Below are 23220 nucleotides of genomic sequence, written 5' to 3'. Positions count from 1 at the left end.
TTCCTGTCCATGCACCTGTCCAAGTGTCTCTTAAACATTGTCGTTGTACCTGCCTTTACCACCGTTCCACAGACCCAGTGTGTAAAACTTGCCCCTCAGGTCCCTTTTAAATCCTTCCCCCCTCACCTTAAACCGATGTTTCAGACTCCCCTACCCTGGGAATAAGACCATCCTATCTTGCTTGATGTTAGGGATAAATTTGACCTAGTGAGGCAGAGAAAGAATGGCAGGGTGAAGGAACCATGGGTGACAAGAGAGGTGGAACAACTAGTTAGGAAGAAGAAGGCAGCATACATAAGGTGTGAGCAGCAAGGATCAGATCGGGCTCATGAGGAATATAGAGTAGCAAGGAAGGAGCTTAAGGGCTGAGGAGAGCAAGAAGGGGACATGAAAAGGCTTTGGCGAGTAGGGTTAAGGAGAATCCCAAGGCTTTTCTCACATGTGAAGAGCAGAAGGATGACGAGAGTAAAGGTAGGACCGATTAGAGACAAAGGTGGGAAGATGTGCCTAGAGGGTGGCTTAAAGGTCGGCACAACATGGTGGGGCGAAGGGCCTGTATTGTGCTGTATTGTTCTATGGTTCTACGGTTATCTGAGCCCCTCACAAAGGGAAATAGACTCAGCAGGTGTGAGTACAAACAGGGAGGTCAGGCTTGAGATACGCAGGGCACTGGTGGGACCACGTCTGGAGTTCAGTGTACAATGTTAGTCTCCTTATATAAAGAAGGACGTTAATGTGTTGGGAGCAGTTCAGGGAAGGTTTCCCTGACCAACACCTGGAATGGGAGGGTTGTGCCATGAGGAAGGTTGGGTAGGTGGAGCTGTTTGGAAGACTGAGAGGGTACTTGACTGGAACATTACAGATCCTGAGGGATCAGGACAAGGTGGGAGAGGATGTCTCCTGCACTGAAGGATCCACATCTGGGGTCAATGTGTAAAAATAAGGGCTCCCCGTTTACGACGAGGATGTAAAGTGGAATTCCTTCAGTCTGAGGGTGGTAGGCCTTTGGAACTCTCTTCCTCAAAGAGCAGTGGAAGCAGCGTCATCAAACATCGAACACTACAGCACAGTACAGGCCCTTCGGCCCACAATGTTGTGCCGACATTTTATCCTGCTCTAAGATCTATCTAACCCTTCCCTCCCACATCGCCCCCCATTTCTCTATCATTCATGTGTCTAAGAGTCTCTTAAATGTCCCTAATGTATCTGCCCCCACAACCTCTGCCGGCAGTGCGTCCCACGCACCCACCACTCCCTGTGTAAAAAACTTACCCCTAATATCCCCCTTATACCTTCCTCCAATCACCTTAAAATTATGCCTGTGGAGATTATATCAGTGAAGATTTCTTTTGAAGCCAGGAAGAGATCGACTCTCAGTAAACGAGGTTACTGGGGTGGGGGGTGGGGGGGGGCTGGTTGGGGCGGGAAGCAAGAGCTGTGATCGTATGAAATGGCCAGGTAGGTCCACCCCTGACCTGGGCTGGTTATGATTCACTGGGGGGGGGGGGGGGGGGTCAGAGGACATGCCCTTTGACCCACAGCTGCCCCCCAAACCCAGTTCAGGGGCTCCAGGAGGAGCGGGCGGGTTCAGTGGGGGCGGGCGAGCAGGCAGCCGTACGTACGTAGATGCTGGGCGTTGGAGGGTTCAGCTTCTCCCGCTGTGCCTGCTGCTCTGTCAGGCAGCCGGGCTTCACCGAGTTGGCAGGCAGCACGCACGATTCCGTGAACTTCCCCTTCAGCTTGGTGGACCTGGAACAGAGGGCAGGGGTGAGGCTCGTGGGCCAGGGCAGGCGGCGTGCAATTCCCCCTGTGCAGAGCATCCTGCCCTGGGTTGGGGTGTTGATGCCCTTCAGTAACCCCTCTCCCCCAGCGCCCTGTGTCACTGACTGTATCCCCACTGACGTTCATCCCCCTCCCTCACACCGTCCCTTAGTAACCCCGCTCCCCCAGCGCCGTGTCACTGACTGTATCCCCACTGACGTTAATCCCCCTCCCTCACACTGTCCCTTAGTAACCCCTCTCCCCCAGCGCCGTGTCACTGACTGTACCCCCACTGACGTTAATCCCCCTCCCTCACACCGTCCCTTAGTAACCCCTCTCCCCCAGCGCCCTGTGTCACTGACTGTACCCCCACTGACGTTCATCCCCCTCCTTCACACTGCCCCTCAGTGTCCCCCCTCCCCCAGCACCCAGTGTGATTGCATGTCCCAGGTTAGTGCAGATAGCTGGACTGACATTAATCCAGCTCCCTCACAGTACACTCAGTGCACTGGCTGGGAAGTGAAAAGAATGTAGTGGGTTTATCTCTATCACACACATTACTGGGGAGAGGGGTGGGGGGGGGGGAGAGGGGATGGAGGAGGGACGGGGAGGAGGGATCGGAGGGGGGAAGGGGGGCAGGTGGGGGAAGGTGGAGGGAGGGGGATTGTGTTTGAGCAAGGGGGGCGGTCCTCTCTGCCGCCGACTTACTTGCAAGCTGCGATGATATCGGCTCCGGGGCTGTCGATGGTGAGGTCCGACAACCGGAGGCGCCTGTCCTCCACCTCCGAGGCGATGAAGGTCTCCCGGTCGCCGCTCTCCACCTTCACCAGCTTGATCTTCAGCTCCTTGGTGGTGCCCTCGGGGAAGGACTTGACGCGCAGGATGTCCGAGGGCCCCAGGGAGCTGCGGCTGCCGGCGTCAGGCTCCTTGCCGGCGGGTGCCGGCACCTCTGCCCGCTTGCCTTCCGCCCTGTCTGCTTCCTCCAGGGCCGGTGCCGAGGGCCTGGGGGGCTTGGCCCCTGCCTCAGCCTTGACCTTCTCCCGGGCCTGGATCTCCTTGCTCTGCAGGTCGATGTTGCCCAGGATGCGCCGCTGCTTCCCTTTGCCTGACTTGCCGCCGCGGCTGCCCCGGCGGTGACGGTCCCGGGACGAGTGCTTGCCGCGGCGCTCGGCTCGCCCGCCGGCGGCTGGTGGGTTTGGCGAGGGCGGCAGGGGGGGTGGTGACTCGGAGCCCCTGGGCCTGCCGGCGGAGCGGTGGGCGCTGGTGGCGTTCTCACAGGCGCGTCCGGGGCCGGGCGAGGGCGAGGCCGGGGCCTCAGGCTCCGGGGGAAGCCGCTTGCTGGGCGACTGGGGCGGGGTGGGAGTGGGCCCCGGTCCAGGGTGGGGCTCGGCGGCGGGCCGGGGCCGGGGCCGGTGCCGGTGGTGGTGGTGGTGGTGGTGCCGGTGGTGCTGACGGGCCTCGCCGGCCGCTCCCTTCTGGGCCTCGGCAGTGAAGACGGCCTTGATCCACATCTCGCCGTCGGGCGGCGAGGCTGGGGCCTTGCGCCGGCAGAGGAGCCGGCTGCTGTCCTCGGGCCCGGGGGAGCCCGCAGCCTGGCGGCGGGGGCCCGGAGCCTCGGCCTCCGTCTCCACGCTGCCGGGCAGCCGGGCCTCGGGAGCCAGCTCAGGGGAGCTGGGCTTGGGGTGGGCGGAGGCGGTAGGAGGGGGTGGCGGAGGGGCTGCCGTCCTGGCTGGCAGGCCGCAGGTGAGTGGCGGGGGCCTGGGCAACCAGCGGCCTTCTGCCCCGCCTGCCGGGCAGGCCGGCCCCGAGCCTTCGGCCTGCCCCGGGGCCTCGTCGGCTGGGCGGCTGGGCCTGCTGACTGCTGAGGCCGGGGATCGGGCAGCCTGCTGCAGCAGCAGCCTGGGCGCTAGCTTCCCTCTGCCCCCTTGGTCGGTGCAAGTGCGGTGGGGGCCGGAGAGAGGCGGCATCCGGGGCTGGGAGGCCCGGCAGGGCTCCCGGGCCGGGGGCTGGGCCGGGGGCTCTCGGCCGGCCCAAGCCTGGGGCCCCGCGGCCTGCTGCGCCCGCTGATCTCCGGAGCCGGGCGGGCTCCCATCCACGGGTGGAGTTCGGCTCGGCCGCCGGGGAGGGGTGGGCTGGGGCTGGGGCAGGGGGCGGTCCGGCTCCTCCTCTCCCTCCTGCTGGGCCCGGCCAGGCGAGGAGCGGAGAGGGACGGGTACGGGGCCCGGGTGGCGGGAGGCCTCGGCCTCGGGCGTCTCCGGGGGCCGCCCTCCGCCCTGGCGGGGCAGCACCTCCCGCTCCTGGCGGCTGCTCGGACCCCGGCCTTTGATCTCTGAGTGCAGGAGGCTCTGCAAAGAGAAGAATAGAGGCTGGTTAGTTCACCTGCTGCAAGGGGATAGCAGGAAAGGTGATGGGCACAATTACAAGCCTTTCAGCCCATTCTGCCCAGAACTATCAAATATCCATCCACGGGTCATAAAGTTGCTGAGTCATACAGCATTGGTCCGTGCCGACCAAGATATCCATCCAGGCCAGTCCCATTTGCCTGTGTTTGGCCCATATCCCTCTAAACCTTTCCTATCCATGTATCTGTCCAAACGTCTTCTAAAGGTTAATGTACCTGCCTCAACCACTTCCTCTGGCAGCTCGTTCTGTATACACCCACACCCTCTGGGTGAAAAGTTGCCCCTCAGGTTCCTATTAAATCTCTCCCCTCTCACCTCAAACCCACGCCCTCTGGTTCTTGATTCCCCAACTCTGGGGGGGAAAGGACTGCACGCATTCACCCTACCTATGCCCCTCATGATTTTATTCACCCCTCAGTCTCTTGTGCTCCAAGGGATAAAGTCCTAGCCTCTCCCGATGACCCAGTCCCTCAAGTCCAAGTAACATCCTCGTAAATCTTTTCTGCACTTTTAATAATGTCAGGTGACCAAAACTGAACACAATACTCCAAATGTGTCCTGTACAACGGCACCATGACCAGGTCGGATCGGTGGTAAGGAGAGCAAATGCTACGCTGGCATTCATTTCGAGAGGTATAGTGTATAAAAGTAAGGAAGTGCTGATGAGGTTCTACGGGGCACTAGTGAGGCCTCATTTGGAATACTGTGTACAGTTTTGGGCCGCACATCTTAGGAAGGATGTGCTGATGTTGGAGAGGGTTCAGAGGAGATTTACGAGGATGATTCCCGGAATGAAAGGGCTTATGTATGATGAGCGTTTGTTGGCTCTTGGACTGTACTCACTGCAGTACAGAAGAATGAGAGGGGACCTCACAGAGACATTTAAAATGTTGAAAGGACTGGACAGAGTAGATGTGGCCAAGCTGTTTCCCTTGGTGGGTGAGTCCAGGACCAGAGGGCACAATCTTAGAATTAGAGGGTACAGGTTTAAAACAGAGATGAGGAGAAATTTCTTTAGCCAGAGGGTAGTGAATTTGTGGAATTCCTTGCCACGTACAGCAGTGGAGGCCAGATCATTGGAGATGTTTAAGGAAGAGATAGATAGATATCTAAATAGTTGGGGTATCAAGGGATATGGGGATAAGGCCAGAAATTGGGGTTAGAATAGTGTGTGTTTTTTTTGCCCCCCCACCCCCAATTTTTCATTTCTTTTTTCCCTTTTCCTTGGAGCAGACTCGATGGGCCGAATGGCCTACTTCTGCTCCCTTGTCTTGTGATCTTGTGACCCCCCTGCTGCTGTACTCAGTGCCCTGACCGATGAAGGCCAGTGCGCCAGACGCCTTCTTCGTCACCCTGTCTACCTGTGACTTCACTTTCAGGGAACCATGTACGTGAAACACTGAAACTTCTACAACCCTCCCCAGGGCCCTGCCGTTCACTGTGAAAGTCCTACCTGGTTTGATTTTCCAAAATGCAGCACCTCACACTTACCTGAATTAAACTCAAAACCTTTCCTATCTATGTACCCGTCTCAATGTCTTTTGAATGTTGTAGTTGTACCCGCCTCTACCACTTCCTCTGGCAGCTCATTCTCACACCACAGCTTGCTGGAAGAGGGGGAGTCTCAGGAGGGGAGGTGGGCCAAGGGGACCGTACACAATCTGTGTCTCACCCCTCCCCACACTGAACCCCTCCCCGGCTGGAGGCACCTCCAGGCCAGCCGCCCTGTCCGATGTAGGTGGGGCTGCCTCTGGTGACACCATTAGACACGGGAACTGCTCAGGCAGGTGGAGTTGGAGAACAGGGAACTCAGTCACCACACTCCAGGGAATGTTCACATTCCCAGAGCCCCGGGCGCTCTTGGACAAACTACTCCTGGGGATCGGAGGCACGCTGTTCTGTGCTGTATGACTCTGTGTCATGACAGGGAAGGAAGGAGGGAAAATAGGAGGGGGATGGGAGGGAGGGAGAGGGAAGAGGAGGGAGGGGGGAATGGGGGAGAGTCGGGGAGAGCTGGGACGAGGGTAGGGAGTAGAGGTGTGAGGGGGAGGGTGGGAGGCAGTGGGGGATTACAGGGGGTTGGGGACACGGTGGGAGGGGTTCAGGGGTGGGATGTGGTGGGTGGGGGGGCTCGGGGTGGGTTGCAGTGGGAGAGGTTCAGGGGGTGGGATGCGGTGGGAGGGGTTTGAGCGATGGCAGGGGTCTGGGGGTGGGGGTTTTCGGTAGGTGGGAGGTCGGGGGGTGGGTCACGGTAGGAGGGTTCAGGGAACGCGGCGGGGGGTTCGGTGGGGATGTGGTGGGGGTTCAGGGGGGTCGCAGTGGGGGGGGTTCGGAGAGGGGGGGACGTGGTCGGGGGGTTCGGGGGGGACGTGGCAGGGGAACGCGAGGGGGAGTTTGGGGATGCGATGGGGGGGTTCAGAGGGGGACGTGGCGCTCCGGGGTACTCACGGTGCTGGGGCTCCCGGACCACGACCTCCCTCTGTCACCGCCCGACGCCCGCTGTCCTGGGGCGCTCTCTCCCGCTGACACCCGCTGTCCTGGGGTGCTCTCTCCCGCCGATGCCCCGCACTCCAACCTGCGCCTCCTCCCCGCCCCGTCCTTCTCCCCCTCCCCTGGGCAGGCTGCCCGGCCGTGGGATCCTCCCTGCGAGGAGTTGGGGCTAGCGCAGGCCGCCTGGCCGATCGCCGTGGTGACCAGGAGGGCGGGGGCGTTGCCGTGGACACTGGGCGCGGTGGAAGGGGGGATCTCCGGTCTCCTGTGTTCCTGCAGTGATTGGGGGGGAGAGACAGTGAGAGACAGTTCACCCCCACACCCACTCCCCCACCCTGTACCCCTCCCCACACCCGTTACACACCTGTACAGCACAGAAACAGGCCCTTCGGCCCATTGTCTGTGCCAACTCATTTACACCGAATTCATTTTATCCCAACTTCCGCCCACCTCCTCCCCCCCCCCCCCCCGCAATATTCTCCCCCTCACCCACACACAGCGGGTAAGTAACCCAGCGACCCCACACGTTGGTGGGATGTGGGAGTGACCGGCGGGTGGGGGAATCTCACGGTCACAAGGAGAACGTCCACCTAGACAGATGCTGCTCCCCCATCACCCTACCCCAGCTATACTTCTCCTCTCTCCACCCTGCCAGCTCCCCCCCCCTCGCTCACACCCCTTTCCTTCCCCCCGGTTTATCGTCCACTTTGTGCCTCACCCCTTCGTTCTCGCCAACTCTTCCCGGCTCTGCGGAAGCTCCCCTCACCTCCCTCCCCTCGCCCTGTCTGACAGGTGCCTCGGTGGGGGCCACTGATGCTGACGGACCCAGTCTCCGAGCGTCCAGGGGTTTCCACAACCAGCAGCGGCTACGGACCACGGCAACGTGTTCTGCATAACCGGAGAGACCCCGTTCTCTCTCCACACCCCCGTCCCCCCCATTCCCAGTACAGTCTCGTTGACCAAGGGGTTGGGCAGGAGGGAGTGGCTGGTTACAGAGACCCCTGCTATGAGTAAAAGTTTCTACTGTCTATCCCACCTGTGCCCCTTGCCATTTTATACACCTCTATCAGAACATATATATTCTCTAGTACTTGTCACTTCAACCCTGGGAAAGGTTCTGACCGTCTAGTGTAGCAGTTAGCGTAACGCTATTACAGCGCCAGCGACCTGGGTTCAATTCCGGCCACTGCATGTAAGGAGTTTGTATGTTCTCCCCGTGTCTGTGTGGGTTTCCTCCAGGTGCTCCAGTTTCCTCCCACATTCCAAAGGTCTATGGGTTAGGAAGCTGTGGGCATGCTGTGTTGGCGCCGGAAGTGTGGCGACACTTGCGGGCTACCCCCAGAACACTCTACGCAAAAGATGCATTTCACTGTGTGTTTCGATGTACGTGTGACTAATAAAGAAATATCTTATATCTTATCTTATAAACGTCTATCAGGTCTCCCCTCAGCTTCCGCCGCTCCCAGAGAAAACAACACAAGTTTGTCCGATGTAGCTCATTTTGGCATTTCTACCCAAGGAAAAAGACTATTTACCCTATCTATGCCTCTCTTATAAACCTCTATCAGGTCTCCCCTCAGTCTCCGACACGCCAGAGAAAAGAACACAAGTTTGTCCGACCTCTCCTTATAGCTCACACCCTCCGAACCAGGCAGGATCCTGGTGAACCTCTTCTGCACCCTCTCCAAAGCCTTCACATCCTTCCTGTAATGGGGTGACCAGAACTGCACACAATACTCCAAAATATTTTACACAGCTGCAACGTGACTTCCTGACTCTTGTACTCAGCGCCCCGACTGATGAAGGCAAGCATGCCGTATACCTTCTCTACTGCCCTGTCCACTTGTGCGGCCACTTTCAGGGAGCTGTGGACTCGGACCCCAAGATCCCCCTTGTGCGTCAGTGGTGCCAAGGGTCGTTGAGGTTTTACCTGAACGATGGGAGCTGATTCCCTTCTTCCTTGCGACCATGGCTCCTTGTGTGCGTGGTGCCAGGTGGTGTCTGCTCTCTGTGCCTGGTACTGGGTGTGGGAGAGAGAGCCGGAGTGGGAGGGATCGCCCAGCCGCTGTGCTCCTGAACCGTGGGCCTGGGGAGGGAAGGAGCAGACCCATTAATGCACAGTGAGCCCCACCCCAAAACCGAACAACCCACGTTCCACACAGGTTGGAGGTTGCACTCGGCGCTGAGACACTGTGTTGATTGGTCACCCGATGATCTGGAAGTGTGGCCAATTCGGTGGCCAAGGACAGAGGCCTGGGTTTATACAGGCAGCTGTCAACCCACAGCACCCCTGAAGAGCAAAGCCCCTGACCCACTGACTGAGCCGCTCTCTGGATCCAGTCCAGTAGGGACTCACTGGTCCACAGGTTCCCCAGACACTTGGGCAGTAAGGAACACAGAACACAGAGCAGTACAGCGCAGAAACAGGCCCTTCAGCCCACCATGTTGTGCCAAGCTAATGAAACTAGTAATTAAATGCCCAACTAATCCCTTCTGCCTACACAACGTCTGTATCCCTCCATTCCCTGCACATCCACGTGCCTGTCTAAGAGCCTGTTAACCGCCTCTGTGGTATCTGCCTCCACCACCACCCCTGGCAGCACATTTCAGGCACCCACCGCTCTCTGTGTAGGAAATAACCTGCCCCACACATCCCTTTGAACTATCCCCCTCTCGCCTGAAATGCATGCCCTCTGGTACTAGATATCGTCACTGAGGGAAAAAGATACCGGCTGTCTACTCTATCTGTGCCTCTAATAGAGAGGAGAGGGGGAGAGGGGAGGGGGGAAGGGGAGAAGGGAGGGGGAGAGGGGGGAGAGAAGGGAGGGGGGAGGGGGAGAAGGGAGGGGGAGAGGGGAGAAGGGGGAGAGAAGGGAGGGAGGGGGAGAAGGGAGGGGGAGAAGGGGGACAGAAGGGAGGGATGAAGCGAGGAGAAAGGTGAGCGAAGAGGGGGAGAAAGGGAGGAGAGAAAATGGAGAGCTCCGGAACATCTTAAAACAAAAGTGAACAGCAAGTGTGTCTGGTTATTGGGAACAACATCAACTGGTCCCCAGAACCGTCCGATCCACCACCCAGGGTTAACGGAGATTTCCGCCCGCTGCGTTCCCAGCCCACGCCCCCGGTAACCACGGACACCGCCCAGGCAGTGGTCAGCCCAAGCCCCTGGTAACCACGGACACCTCCCAGGCAGTGGTCAGCCCACACCCCCGGTAACCACGGACACCGCCCAGGCAGTGGTCAGCCCAAGCCCCTGGTAACCACGGACACCTCCCAGGCAGTGGTCAGCCCACACCCCCGGTAACCACGGACACCGCCCAGGCAGTGGTCACCCCACACCCCTGGTAACCATAGACACTGCCCAGGCAGTGGACAGCCCACACCCCCGGTAACCACGGACACCGCCCAGGCAGTGGTCACCCCACACCCCTGGTAACCATGGACACCGCCCAGGCAGTGGACAGCCCACACCCCCGGTAACCATCAACACTGGTAACCATGGACAAGGCCCAGGCAGTGGTCAGCCCACACCCCTGGTAACCATGGACACCTCCCAGGCAGCAGTCAGCCCACACCCCTGGTAACCATGGACACCGGTAACCACGGACATGGCCCAGACCACGGTCAGCCCACCCCCGGTACCTGGTGGCTTGGCGCCTGGTCGGGGCTCCCACTTCGCCGCCTCTTCACTGGGTTCGGCACGTCGTTGCTGTGCAGGGACCAGGCCCCCTGGTGGGGGGAGGGCGATGGGGGGGGCTGCTGTCCGCAGTGGTCCGAGGGGCCCGCCGGTCTCTTCAACTGGCAGCCGTTCTTGGGGGCATTGCAGCTTCGCTTCTGAAAGTACGAGGGAGGGGAGAGTGGGGGAGCGGGAGGGGGAGGGAGAGTGGGGGTAGGGGGAGGGGGAGGGGAGGGGGCAGGTGAGAGAAGTGGGGAGGGGAGAGGGAGAGGAGGGGGGAATAGGGTAAATGGAGGGGGGGCGCGGATAAGGACGAGACAAGAAACGGTTGAATCTCGATGCAGGCAAAGGTAATGCGAGGGAGCAGACGTTGGACGGACGGGGAGGGGGTCACGGGTCAGCGGGGGGAGAAGCCTCACCTGTTGCAGAAGATTCCAGACTTCCTGCAGCGGGGGCAGCGTCCGAGAGCGGCTCTGGGCGACGCTGGAGTGCAGCTTCCAGACGTGGACCTGACCGTTCGGGGAGGAGGAGAGTGGGGGGGTAGTGGGGAGGGGAGGGGGAGAGTGGGGGGGTAGTGGGGAGGGGAGGGGGAGAGTGGGGGGGTAGTGGGGAGGGGAGGGGGAGAGTGGGGGGGTAGTGGGGAGGGGAGGGGGAGTGGGGGGGTAGTGGGGAGGGGAGGGGGATAGTGGGGGGGTAGTGGGGAGGGGAGGGGGAGAGTGGGGGGGTAGTGGGGGGGAGAGTGGGGGGGTAGTGGGGAGGGGAGGGGGAGAGTGGGGGGGTAGTGGGGGGGAGAGTGGGGGGTAGTGGGGAGGGGAGGGGGAGAATTGGGGGGTAGTGGGGAGGAGAGGGGCAGAGAAGGATGGGGGATAGGGGAGGGTGGGTGGAGGGGGGAGGGGGAGGGGGGTGATGGGACACAGAAACACCACTGTGTTAGAATCACAGCACAGACAACGGGGACCACTCAGCCCACCCCACTGGTGATGCCCCAGTCCCGTCCCACAACCAGCTGGGCGAATCGTTGCCCCGGAACCCTCCCAACGTCGGCAGATCTGCCGCTGGAACCCCGCTCCACCTGACCGTGACCCGTCGGGTCCGTGACGGTTCTGAGTCTGAGGTGCCCTGCTGTCCGGGGAGAGTCCACTCGCACGCCGGTCCCGTGCACACCCGCGCCAACCCTTGCTGAAAACGTTACCGTGCCGACTCTCGATGCACGGTCCTTGAGCACACAGGAGACTCGCTGAAATGTTGTTGGCATTGCTGTAGCAGCATCACAGCCATCACAGCTGGGACCCCACAACTAGCACTACAGCAGGCAAACAGGCCCTTCGGCCCATCTGCTCCATGCTAACCAAGATGCCCATCCAAATGTTGCAGTTGGGTTGAGACTCTGGTAAATCTAAGGCACGCCAGCGTCTTTACTTTCTCAGGAGGTTGAGGAGGTTCGGCTTGTCACCAAACGCTCTAACTTCTACAGATGCACCGTTGAAAGTGTCCTGACTGGTTGCATCACGGTCTGGGACGGCAATTCGGATGCGCAGGAAAATAAGAAGCTGCAGAGAGTAGTGGACTCAGCCCAATACATCACGGGCACATCCCTCCCCACCATCGGGAGCATCTACAGGAGGCGCTGCCTCAAGAAGGCAACATCTGTCATCAAAGATCCCCACCATCCGGGCCGTGCCATCTTCTCGCAGCTCCCATCGGGCAGGAGGTACAGAAGCCTGAAGTCCCCACACCACCAGGTTCAGGAACAGCTACTTCCCTTCAACCGTTCCGTTCTTGAACCGACCTACACAACCTGTACAGCAACACTGGGACCACTTTTTACTACAATGGACTTTTTGTTCTAATTGTGTTCTTTCTGGTAAAATTTATGTTGCTCGTGCCTCTGTTGCTCTGTGCCTGTGATGCTGCTGCAAGTAAGTTTTACATTGCACCTGTGCACATGTGGACTTGTACACAGGACAATGAACTTGACTTTAATGTTTGACAGGCTGGACTGGGCAGCAGAGAGGTGGGTGACGCCAGCAAGTGAAACAAAGCGGATTCCCCTGACAGGGTCCAATAACAGGGCTGTTAAAGCTGTGCAAACACAAGTTACCACAACTTTTCACTCTCCTCCAGCTGGTGTGAGGACACCAACAACACCTGGGGAATAAAATCAGACCACCTGAAAGGAGTATCGTTGGGCTTTCATGCTGTGAAACGTAAGACTTAGCAGGCCAGCTGCTCTCTCCCACTGCCCTGCCCTGCAGTAACACCTCTCACCCACTGATGGTGCTAGAGAGCCACTCCTGCAAAGCATCTGCTGTCAGCAGGCCACCTGCATTTAAGTATCGCCATTCAAGTCCCTCTCAAACCCTCCCAACGCCTCCCCCGGTCAATGAAGTGCAAAGATGCCTGCAAAGCTGAAAACAAGACAGCTAATCTGTTCACAGCAAGCTCCCAAACCACGAGACCAGACAGCCAACCCCCAACAGCCAGTGAACTGCCTTCAAAGCAGTGGTGCCTGGGGTGACCCTGAAGGAAGGGAGTGGGGAAGCAGGGACACTGTGGTGAGCCCAGGCTGTACAATCAGAGGGAGGCCAGTTCTACACGTTCCTTTGCACGTGCAAACTTTGTGCAGCACAGTTGGCACAGTGGGTAGGGCCGCTGCCTCATGGCTCCAGAGACCCGGGTTCAATCCTGACCTCCGACGGTGTGTGTGTGTGCGTGCGTGCGTGCGTGTGTGTGTGTGGAGTTTGCACATTCTCCCCGTGACTGTGTGGGATTCCCCCGGGTGCTCCGGTTCCCTCCCACATCCCAACCACGTGCGGGGTCGGTGGGTTAATTGGTCCCCAGTGTGGGGGTGAGGGGGTAGAATCTGGGGAGAATAAAATGGGATGGTCCGTGTGGGCTCGATGGGCTTTTTTCTGTGCTGTGTGACCCCTGTGACTTGCTCTCAGGGGGTTCCTGGTGGAGGGTGAGGGCATGGAGCCTGGCAGAACCCAGCACAAGAAGCCTGGGCTTCACTCAATGACAGGGGGATTGTCCATGCCGCAGTCCCCAGGGGTAGATCTCAACGTCTCCCCATCACGGAAAACACTCTGTCCTCAACTCATCGAGTCACACAACACAGAAACACTTTGCGGAGATTTACCAGGATGCTGCCTGGTTTGGAGAGTATGCATTATGAGGAGAGACTAAGGGAGCTAGGGCTTTACTCTTTGGAGAGGAGGAGGATGAGGGGAGACATGATAGAGGTATACAAAATATTAAGAGGAATAGATAGAGTGGACAGCCAGCGCCTCTTTCCCAGGGCACCAATGCTCAATACAACAGGGCATGGTTTAAAGTAATGGGTGGGAAGTTCAAGGGAGATATCAGAGGGAGGTTTTTTACCCAGAGAGTGGTTGGGGCATGGAATGCGCTGCCTGGGGCGTTGGTGGAGGCAGGTACATTGGCCATGTTCAAGAGATTACTGGATAAGCACATGGAGAAATTTAAAATAGAGAGATATGTGGGGGGAAGGGGTTAGGTTAGTTTTTAGGTGAGGTTTAAAGGTTGGCCTGTATTGTGCTGTACTGTTCTATGGTTCTATGATCCTATGAATCACAATGTTGCTTTTCTCCACGGATGCTGCCTGACCTGCTGAGTTCCTCCAGCATCATCGTGTTTTTCATCTGGATTCTGGCATCTGCAGTCCTTTCTCTACAGAAACACTGTGTCCAAACCACATCCGTGTCTGTCCCTCCTTCTACCCCACACCTCAGCCTCCTGCGGTCCTCCGGTGAATCTCTCTGTGGCGTCCTGTCCTGCCCCTAGTGTGGTGAGCAGAACTGTACACTGGACTCCAGCTGTGGCCTGCAATAAATCTGAGTTTAACCTCCCCACTCGCGTGTTCCGTGCCCCAGCTAATGAAAGCCAGTCTCCCGAGTGCCTCCTTCATCGCCTTCTGGGACCCTTGGCCGTACGCACACTTGCACTGGGCCCGACCCCCATCGCCTCACCTGCTGCAGTCGGCTGATCCTGCTGGTGAGGTCAGCGTAACCGTAGCCGCTGGTGTACCGTGCCGCGGTCTGGTAGCACTTGATGGCGTCCTCCAGCTCCTGCTCCGACTCGTAGATCTGGCCCAGCTGCTCCCAGACGCGGGGCTGGGGCTGTTCCTGCAGCAGGGACTGCACGCAGCTGTGGATCCCATCCAGCTTACTGTGAAATGGCCGAGGCAACCTGGGTGTGCAGAAGCCAGGGTCTGTCAGAGGCAGGCGACTGGGCTGGGAGAATGGGGTTCTCCTAACCGGGAAATGTAACCAATAGTTGGGAGCGTTTAAAGGGAGCGGGAAACGGGGTCCCGGTGGGTTTAAAGGGAGCGGGAAACGGGGTCCCGGTGGGTTTAAAGGGAGCGGGAAACGGGGTCCCGGTGGGTTTAAAGGGAGCGGGAAACAGGGTCCCGGTGGGTTTAAAGGGAGTGGGAAACGGGGTCCCGGTGGGCTTAAAGGGAGCGGGAAACGGGGTCCCGGTGGGTTTAAAGGGAGCGGGAAACGGGGTCCCTGGTGCGTTTAAAGGGAGTGGGAAACGGGGTCCCGGTGGGCTTAAAGGGAGCGGGAAACGGGGTCCCGGTGGGCTTAAAGGGAGCGGGAAACGGGGTCCCCGGTGGGCTTAAAGGGAGCGGGAAACGGGGTCCTGGTGGGTTTAAAGGGAGCGGGAAACAGGGTCCCGGTGGGTTTAAAGGGAGCGGGAAACGGGGTCCCGGTGGGTTTAAAGGGAGCGGGAAACAGGGTCCCGGTGGGTTTAAAGGGAGTGGGAAATGGGGCCCCAGTGGGTTTAAAGGGAGCGGGAAACGGGGTCCCGGTGGGCTTAAAGGGAGCGGGAAACGGGGTCCCCGGTGGGCTTAAAGGGAGCGGGAAACGGGGTCCCCGGTGGGCTTAAAGGGAGCGGGAAATGGGGTCCCGGTGGGTTTAAAGGGAGCGGGAAACGGGGTCCTGGTGGGTTTAAAGGGAGCGGGAAACAGGGTCCCGGTGGGTTTAAAGGGAGCGGGAAATGGGGCCCCAGTGGGTTTAAAGGGAGCGGGAAACGGGGTCCCGGTGGGCTTAAAGGGAGCGGGAAACGGGGTCCCTGGTGGGCTTAAAGGGAGCGGGAAACGGGGTCCCTGGTGTGTTTAAAGGGAGTGGGAAACGGGGTCCTGGTGGGTTTAAAGGGAGCCGGAAACAGGGTCCCGGTGGGTTTAAAGGGAGCGGGAAACGGGGTCCCTGGTGCGTTTAAAGGGAGTGGGAAACGGGGTCCCGGTGGGCTTAAAGGGAGCGGGAAACGGGGTCCCGGTGGGCTTAAAGGGAGCGGGAAACGGGGTCCCCGGTGGGCTTAAAGGGAGCGGGAAACAGGGTCCCGGTGGGTTTAAAGGGAGCGGGAAACGGGGTCCTGGTGGGTTTAAAGGGAGCGGGAAACGGGGTCCCGGTGGGTTTAAAGGGAGCGGGAAACAGGGTCCCGGTGGGTTTAAAGGGAGCGGGAAATGGGGCCCCAGTGGGTTTAAAGGGAGCGGGAAACGGGGTCCCGGTGGGCTTAAAGGGAGCGGGAAACGGGGTCCCGGTGGGCTTAAAGGGAGCGGGAAACGGGGTCCCCGGTGGGCTTAAAGGGAGCGGGAAACAGGGTCCCGGTGGGTTTAAAGGGAGCGGGAAACGGGGTCCTGGTGGGTTTAAAGGGAGCGGGAAATGGGGTCCCGGTGGGTTTAAAGGGAGCGGGAAACGGGGTCCCGGTGGGTTTAAAGGGAGCGGGAAACAGGGTCCCGGTGGGTTTAAAGGGAGTGGGAAATGGGGCCCCAGTGGGTTTAAAGGGAGCGGGAAACGGGGTCCCGGTGAGCTTAAAGGGAGCGGGAAACGGGGTCCCCGGTGGGCTTAAAGGGAGCGGGAAACGGGGTCCCGGTGGGCTTAAAGGGAGCGGGAAACGGGGTCCCCGGTGGGCTTAAAGGGAGCGGGAAACGGGGTCCCCGGTGGGCTTAAAGGGAGCGGGAAACGGGATCCCGTTGGGTTTGAAGGGAGCGGGAAATGTCACACCGTGACCCAGATGCAGTTCCACTGGGATTTCCAAACAACTGGATGGCAGATTATCGGAGTTTTAGGAAACACCTCTCACGGCTCGTTGTGAGCTCCCTCACCGGTGAGTGGGTCAGGAAGCTCGCTGACCCAGGAACTTCCACACAACCTGCCCCACATCAGCCCAGCAGGGGCAGCTGTCTGACACGGACGTGGGGGCTGTGGGTATCGTCAGACCAGGGGGGAGGAGCGGGGGCAGGACTGGGGTCAATGACAGGCCGGGGCGGGAGGTTGGTGCAGGGAATCCGGTCCCCGTGTCTGACCCACCCCCCACTGCCTCACCAGGAGTTACTGCTCCCTCCCACCCCGACAGGCACTCACCCCGAGGCACCATAGGGCTTCGCGGAGTGTCCCACACTCGGCACGTGAGGTGGGTACAGGTTGTACTGGGGTTGGCCCACACTGGCAGAGCACCTGGGGAGGGAGGGGAGGGAGGGGGAGAGGGGGGGAGGAGTGAGAGCGAGGGAGGGGGGAGGACGGGGAGGGGATGGGGAGGAGAAAGGGAGGGGAGAACAGAGAGAGGGAGGAGAGGGGTGAGAGAGAGGGCAGAGGGAGTACAAAGAGGGGGGGGAGGGATGAGCAATTTGAGGGGGAGGGGAAGGAAATAGGGAGGGGGAGAGAGGGTTAACAACGTATGACATTCACTCGACCTCGTTCACGTCTCGGTCTGCCTCCCATGGGAAGAAATCGGGAGGAGTTTTGTCCCCTCAACCCCTCCGTCCCTCGACCCCTCCGTCCCTCGCCCCCTCCGTCCCTCGACCCCGTCCCTCGACCCCTCCGTCCCTTGACCCCTCCATCCCTCGACACTCCCTCTCTCGATTGTCCCTCGACCCCTCCGTCCCTCGACCCCTCTGTCCCTCGAACCCTCTGTCCCTTGACCCCCCGTCCCTCGATCCCTCCATCCCTCCTTCCCTTGACCCCTCCGTCCCTCGACCCCGTCCCTCGACCCCTCCGTCCCTTGACCCCTCCATCCCTCGACACTCCCTCTCTCGATTGTTCCTTGACCCCTCAGTCCCTCGACCCCTCTGTCCCTCGACCCCCCGTCCCTCCTTCCCTCGACCCCTCCGTCCCCCATCGATGCCCCTCTCTCCCAGCAGCCCCCGACTGCCCCAGGATTCTGGGGACAGTCCCCCCGGAACACCCAGTGCTGGGCCCACCCTCGGACTGCCGTCCTCTGCCCCCCCACCTCCCCCCTCCCTTCCCGGGGGGGGGGTGGGGTCTCAGAGGAGGGAGGGCCAGCGTGGACTACCCCCCCTCATGCCCACCCCCGAGGGTACGGCCAGGCAGGAACAGAAACCACATGACTGGAACTGGCGACCAGATTGAACGATCGTTCCCACCCCCACCCCGCTCTCTTCCGTCAGGACGAGCAACTCAGCGAGACCCCCCCGCCATCCCCATCACCCCTGGAGGGGGCGGGGGGAACGTCACTACCGAGGGCTCCCCCTCGGAAACACATCGCTGCTGAACCCCGCAATTCCCAAGGACGGGGTTCGAGGAGGTGGCTCACTCCCCCCTCCCTTTGCAAGGGGCAGTCAGGGATGGGCGGTAAATGCTGGCGGCGTCGGTGCGACCCAGATTCCGGCACGTTCCACGGGCGAGCCAGCCCCACCTACCTGCTGCCGGGAGCCCAGGGGCGTTGGGGGGCTGGGCTCCAGCCCCCCCCAGAACGGCCCAGGCTGCTGATGGAGAACGCTTCACGGGCAGCCCGCACCCCAAATTGTTCCGTCGGGTGATGCATCCAGTCTGTGGGAGCAAGGTCAGAGCAAGGGGTCAGCGGGGCAACAAATTCCAACCCCTCCCCCCCCAAACAACCTCACCCTCCCTTCGCACCTCTCTCTGAGACTGTGGACCAGAAATGCAACGAGAAATGCGACGATGCTGGAGGAACTCAGCAGGCCAGGCAGCATCCATGGAGAAAAGCAGGCGGTCAACGTTTGGGGTCAGGACCCTTCTTCAGGACTGGAGATAGGAAAAGGGGAAGCCCAATATATAGGAGGGAAAAGCAGAGCAGTGATAGGTGGACAAAAGAGGGGAGGCGAGGTGGGCACAGGGCGGGGATAGGTAGATGCAGGTAAGAGATCGTGATAGGGAGGTGCAGGGGAGGAGGGCAGAGCAGATCCACCGGGGGACGGGTCAAACGTAAGGAGGAATGAAAGGGCAGATAGAAAAAAGAGAGATCGGCTACGGAAGGGAAGAAAGGAAGAGGCACGGTGGGGGGGGGGGGTGGGTTGTGGGGAAGGGGGTGGGGGTTACCTAAAGTGGGAGAATTCAATGTCCATGCCGTTAGGCTGCAAGGTTCCAAGACGGAAAATGAGGAGCTGTTCCTCCAGTTTGCGCTTGGAATTCTCCCGGCAGTGGAGGGGGCCGAGGACTGATGTATCAGTGATAGTGTGGGAGGGGGAGTTGAGGTGACCTGCAACGGGGAGATGCAGGTCGCGGTTACGGACGGAGTGCGGGTGTTCTGTGACTCGGTCACCTAGTCTGCGTTTGGTGTCGCCAGTGTAGAGGAGGCCGCACTTGGAGCACTGAATGCAGTCGATGATATTAAGGGAGGTGCAGGTGAATCTCTGTCTCACCTGAAAGGACTGTTTGGATCCCTGGATGGAGGAGATGGAGGTGGTGTCGGGGCAGGTGTTGCACCTATGGCGGGGGCAGTGGAAAGTCCCCGGGGTGGGAGCGGGATGGGTGGGGGGGGGGGGAGGTGAACGAGGGAGTCGTGGAGAGAGCGGTCCCTGCAAAAGGCAGGAAGGGGTGGGGAGGGGAAGATGTGCTTGGTGGTGGGGTCCCGTTGGCGATGGCGGAAGTGGCAGAGAATGATGTGTTGGATACGCAGGCCGGTGGGATGAAATGTGAGGACAAGGGGGACCCTGTCCCTGTTGGGTGTGGGGGGGGGGGGCTAGTGAGGGTGAGAGCAGAGGTGCAGGAAATGGCAGAGATTGCACTTCAGCCCCCACTCTCCTGGTTTAGGGTGTGGAGGGGTCTCGGGGGGAGTGGGTTGTTCGGGAGACCTCCTTGGGCCTGGGCCTAGCCAAGGCGGCCATGCACAGTTCCAGGCAGCGGGCTGTCAAGGGTTCCACCCGAGCCAACTGCCTGCCCCTCTGCTGAGGTCCGTGTCGGGGGTCCCTGGAGAGGGACCACTGGCTGCCGGGGGTCCTCTGGGGCCGGTGGGCACCGCAGGGCTGGAGTGTCCCCTGGTCAAGACCACGTATTGATCTGCAATGTGGGGTTCCTGATCTCCCCCTCTCCCCGGGAAAAGAGGAGATTGAAGTACTACAGGACATTGTCTACACTTCTTGCTGCCTCGGTAAAGCAGCTGACATAATCAAAGCTCCCACCCACCCTGGACATTCTCTCTTCTCCCCCCTCCCATCAGGCAGAAGATACAAAAGCCTGAAAGCACGTACCACCAGGCTCAAGGACACCTATCCCGCTGTTGTAAGACTATTGAACAATAAGATGGACTCTTGACCTCACAATCTACTTCGTCGCGGCCCTTGCACCTTATTGTCTGCTTGCACTGCACTTTCTCTGTAACTGTAACACTTTATTCTGCATTCTGTTATTGCTTTTCCCTTGTACTACCTCGATGTACCGATGTGGTGAAATGATCTGTATGGATGGTGTGCAGAACAAAGTTTTTCACTGTAGCTCGATACATGACAATAATAAACCAATTTACCAATTTAAGAACAGCTTCTTCCCCACTGCTGTCAGACTCCTGAACCAGTCACCTCTCTCACATCCCCTTCCCGGTGGGGCTGCCACGTTCTCAGACTCTGCACTCTGCCTCTTCCGTTATTGTCACTTTATTGGTATTGGTTTATTATTGTCACTTGTACCGAGGTACAGTGAAAAATTTGTCTTGCATACCGATCGTACAGGTCAATTCATTACACAGTGCATTGAGGCAGTACAGGGTAAAACAATAACAGAATACAGAGTAAAGTGTCACAGCTACAGGGAAGTGCATTGCAGGCAGACAATAAGGTGCAAGGTCAAACAAGGTAGATTCTGAGGTCAAGAGTCCATCTCATCATATAAGGGAACCGTTGAATAGTCTTATCACTGTGGGATAGAGGCTGTCCTTGAGCCTGGTGGTACGTGCCCTCAGGCTCCTGTATCTTCTGCCTGATGGGAGAGGGGAGAAGAGAGAATGTCCCAGGTGGGTGGGGTCTTTGATTATGCTGGCTGCTTCACCAAGGCAACGAGAGGTATGGACAGAGTCCATGGAGGGGAGGCTGGTGTCCGTGACGCGCTGGGCTGTGTCCACAACTCTCTGCAGTTTCTTGCGGTCCGGGGCAGAGTAGTTGCCGTACCAAGCCGTGATACATCCAGATAGGATGCTTTCTATGTTGCATCGATAAAAGTTGGTGAGAGTCAAATTTCTTTAGCCTCCTGAGGAAGTCAAGGCGCCAGTGAGCTTTCTTGGCCGTGGTGTCTATGTGGTTGGACCAGGACAGGCTATTGGTGATGTTCACTCTGAGGGACTTGAAGCTCTCGACCCTCTCGACCTCAGCACCATTGATGTAGACAGGTGCATGTACACCGCCCCCTTTCCTGAAGTCAATGACCAGCTCTTTTGTTTTGCTGACATTGAGGGAAAGTTTGTTGTCATGACACCATGTCACTAATCTCTCTATCTCCTTCCTGTACTCTTTAGCATTTCCTTATGCACTACTTCAGATTGCACTACCATCCTTCTGCTGTTTTTACAGGGTCGTGGTATTTGTCGTTGCATTTCCTTTGACCCTGTACACTGTTTAGTCTGTGAGCTTCACCTGAGCGAGGAATTTCACTGCACCCTGGTTCTCAGCTCCCGCACAAGTAAAATACGCAGCAGAGAAACCATTTTAAACTAGAGCGCTCCGTTTGCGGGTAAGAAATAAATTGGAGACAGGGATTAAATGGGAGGTCGGTTCAACATGGAAACCTCCAGCCAGCCAGGGCCATGCTTGAAGCAGTGTTGGGATCTATCGGGGGTCCTGCAGGAACAGGGTACCCCCCCGGCGGAGTCCCTTCACAGCACGAGGGTCGGAGCTCCCTCAGGAGCACTCCCTCCACTCCCCGCCCCGCAGCCTGGACACCGCCTCCCGCCCTCCACCGCGCCACCTACCGGAGCTCACAGACACGCCCGGCGGCCAATCGAATCTCAGCTCGCACGCCTCCTTCAACCAATCAGCTGTGCTCTTCTGGTCTCCGTAGCAAAACTTTCTGCCGGGGAGAACACAAAGCCCTCTTTAAGTCACACAGGGGATGCAAACACCTTTTAATATGAATTTTAACCTGCAAAGTAATTTCTCTCCCAAATGGGCCAGATCGGTAGCTGGCTATTTGACTATGGGGGGCATCACACACTCAATCCCACACCCAGGCTTTCCTTGCAGAGTCTGTTCCGCAGTGAGGAGAGGCCAACCCTCCACAACTCTGGGGTACTGAGGTAAAATGAGACACCCTCCCCTTTCCCAGTGACCCAGGGTGGTACAGTCAATGCCAGCAGTGGTTTGGAAGGGGGAGAATAAAATGGGACTGGTGTAAAATGGGCCAGCAGGGAGTCGGATGGGCTGAAGGATCTGCATTGCACTGGGGATAATAATCCTTGCGGTTCACAGAACAGAAATACTCGTATCTGATGCCCCAGAGATTACTGCAAGCTTATGGCACCACACTGCACCTCTACGCCCTAAACCAAGGAGGGTTCCAAACCAAGAGTTAAAGAAAGAGATATAGAGGGTCCAGAGGGTGGATTAGCCCATAAGATATAGGAGCAGAATTGGGCCATTCGGCCCATCGAGTCTGCTCCGCCAAAAATCATGGCTGATTTTTTCCAACCCCATTCTCCTGCCTTCTCCCCGTAACCCTGAACCCCCTCACCAATCCAGAACCCATCAATCTCTGCCTTAGATACCCCCAATGACTTGGCCTCCACTGCCCTCTGTGGCAATGAATTCCACAGATTCACCGCCCTCTGGCTGAAGAAATTCCTCCTCATCTCAGTTCTAAAGGGACATCCCTTTATTCTGAGGCTGTGCCCTCGGATCCCGGACTCTCCCACTGAGGGAAACATCTCTCCACATCCACTCTATCCAGGCCTTCCCGTATCCGGGAGGTTTCAATGAGATTCCCCCCCCATCCCTCTGAACTCCATCGAGTACAGGCCCAGAGATGTCAGATGCTCTTCATATGTTAACCCTTTCATTCCCGGGATCATTCTTGTGAACCTTCTCTGGACCCTCTCCAGGGCCAGCACATCCTTCCTTAGATACGGGGCCCAAAACTGCTCACAATATCCCAGATGCGGTCTGACCAACGCCTTATAAAGCCTCAGCAGTACATCCTCGCTTTTATATTCTCGTTCTCTTGAAATGAATGCCAACATTGTATTTGCCTTCCTTACTACCGACTCAACCTGCAAGTTAACCTTTAGGGAATCCTGAACTGGGACTCCCAATTCCTTTTTGCACATCCCATTTCTGAATTCTCTCCCCATTTACGACTGAGCAGAAATACGGTGTTGTGTAATTTTAAGTCACCCCCTAGTTCAATAATTAAAGGGGACACCAAAGTTTAGCTCCCCAGGGGAAGGAAAGGCGGCGATTTGGAAACTCCATCCCTGGGAAAAGTCTGGAACTTCTGGACAGGAGCAGGGGACGTGCTATCGTGGTGCGGAGCCTTGCTAATCACCCCGAGGCCCCCGGCTCGCTGCCATTGGCTGAGCCCCTTCCGTTCTGGTCCAATGGTCGGGTCAGCCTCACCTCACCAAATGACAAGCGAGACCTCTGCTTGTACCGCCGGCTGCTGCCTCTAGGAGGGGCAGGAGGTCCAGAGT

The 23220-nt window shown here is 58.6% G+C and overlaps 1 protein-coding gene across 10 annotated transcripts in view; it reads right to left on the bottom strand.

Moving 5' to 3' along the window:
* Positions 1 to 23220, bottom strand: part of LOC127586586 (lysine-specific demethylase 6B-like) — a 213194-nt gene that overhangs the window by 17522 nt on the left and 172452 nt on the right. For all 10 annotated transcript variants that reach the window (XR_007958709.1, XM_052044654.1, XM_052044661.1 and 7 more), the window contains 10 exons: positions 21508 to 21605; positions 18008 to 18137; positions 16713 to 16805; positions 14316 to 14535; positions 10746 to 10835; positions 10293 to 10484; positions 8584 to 8739; positions 6612 to 6926; positions 2470 to 4106; positions 1623 to 1749 (listed from right to left, as the gene is read on the bottom strand). Coding sequence is in view for 9 of the 10 variants with exons in the window: in XM_052044654.1 (XP_051900614.1) it covers positions 1623 to 1749; positions 2470 to 4106; positions 6612 to 6926; positions 8584 to 8739; positions 10293 to 10484; positions 10746 to 10835; positions 14316 to 14535; positions 16713 to 16805; positions 18008 to 18132 (2955 nt within the window). In the remaining variant the exon portion in view is untranslated. The remainder of the gene's footprint in view (positions 1 to 1622; positions 1750 to 2469; positions 4107 to 6611; positions 6927 to 8583; positions 8740 to 10292; positions 10485 to 10745; positions 10836 to 14315; positions 14536 to 16712; positions 16806 to 18007; positions 18138 to 21507; positions 21606 to 23220) is intronic.

This window comes from Pristis pectinata, chromosome 37 (genome assembly GCF_009764475.1).
Source record: "Pristis pectinata isolate sPriPec2 chromosome 37, sPriPec2.1.pri, whole genome shotgun sequence".
In the NCBI taxonomy this organism is placed as follows: Eukaryota; Metazoa; Chordata; class Chondrichthyes; order Rhinopristiformes; family Pristidae; genus Pristis; species Pristis pectinata.
This window is presented reverse-complemented; position numbering and strand designations above follow the sequence as displayed.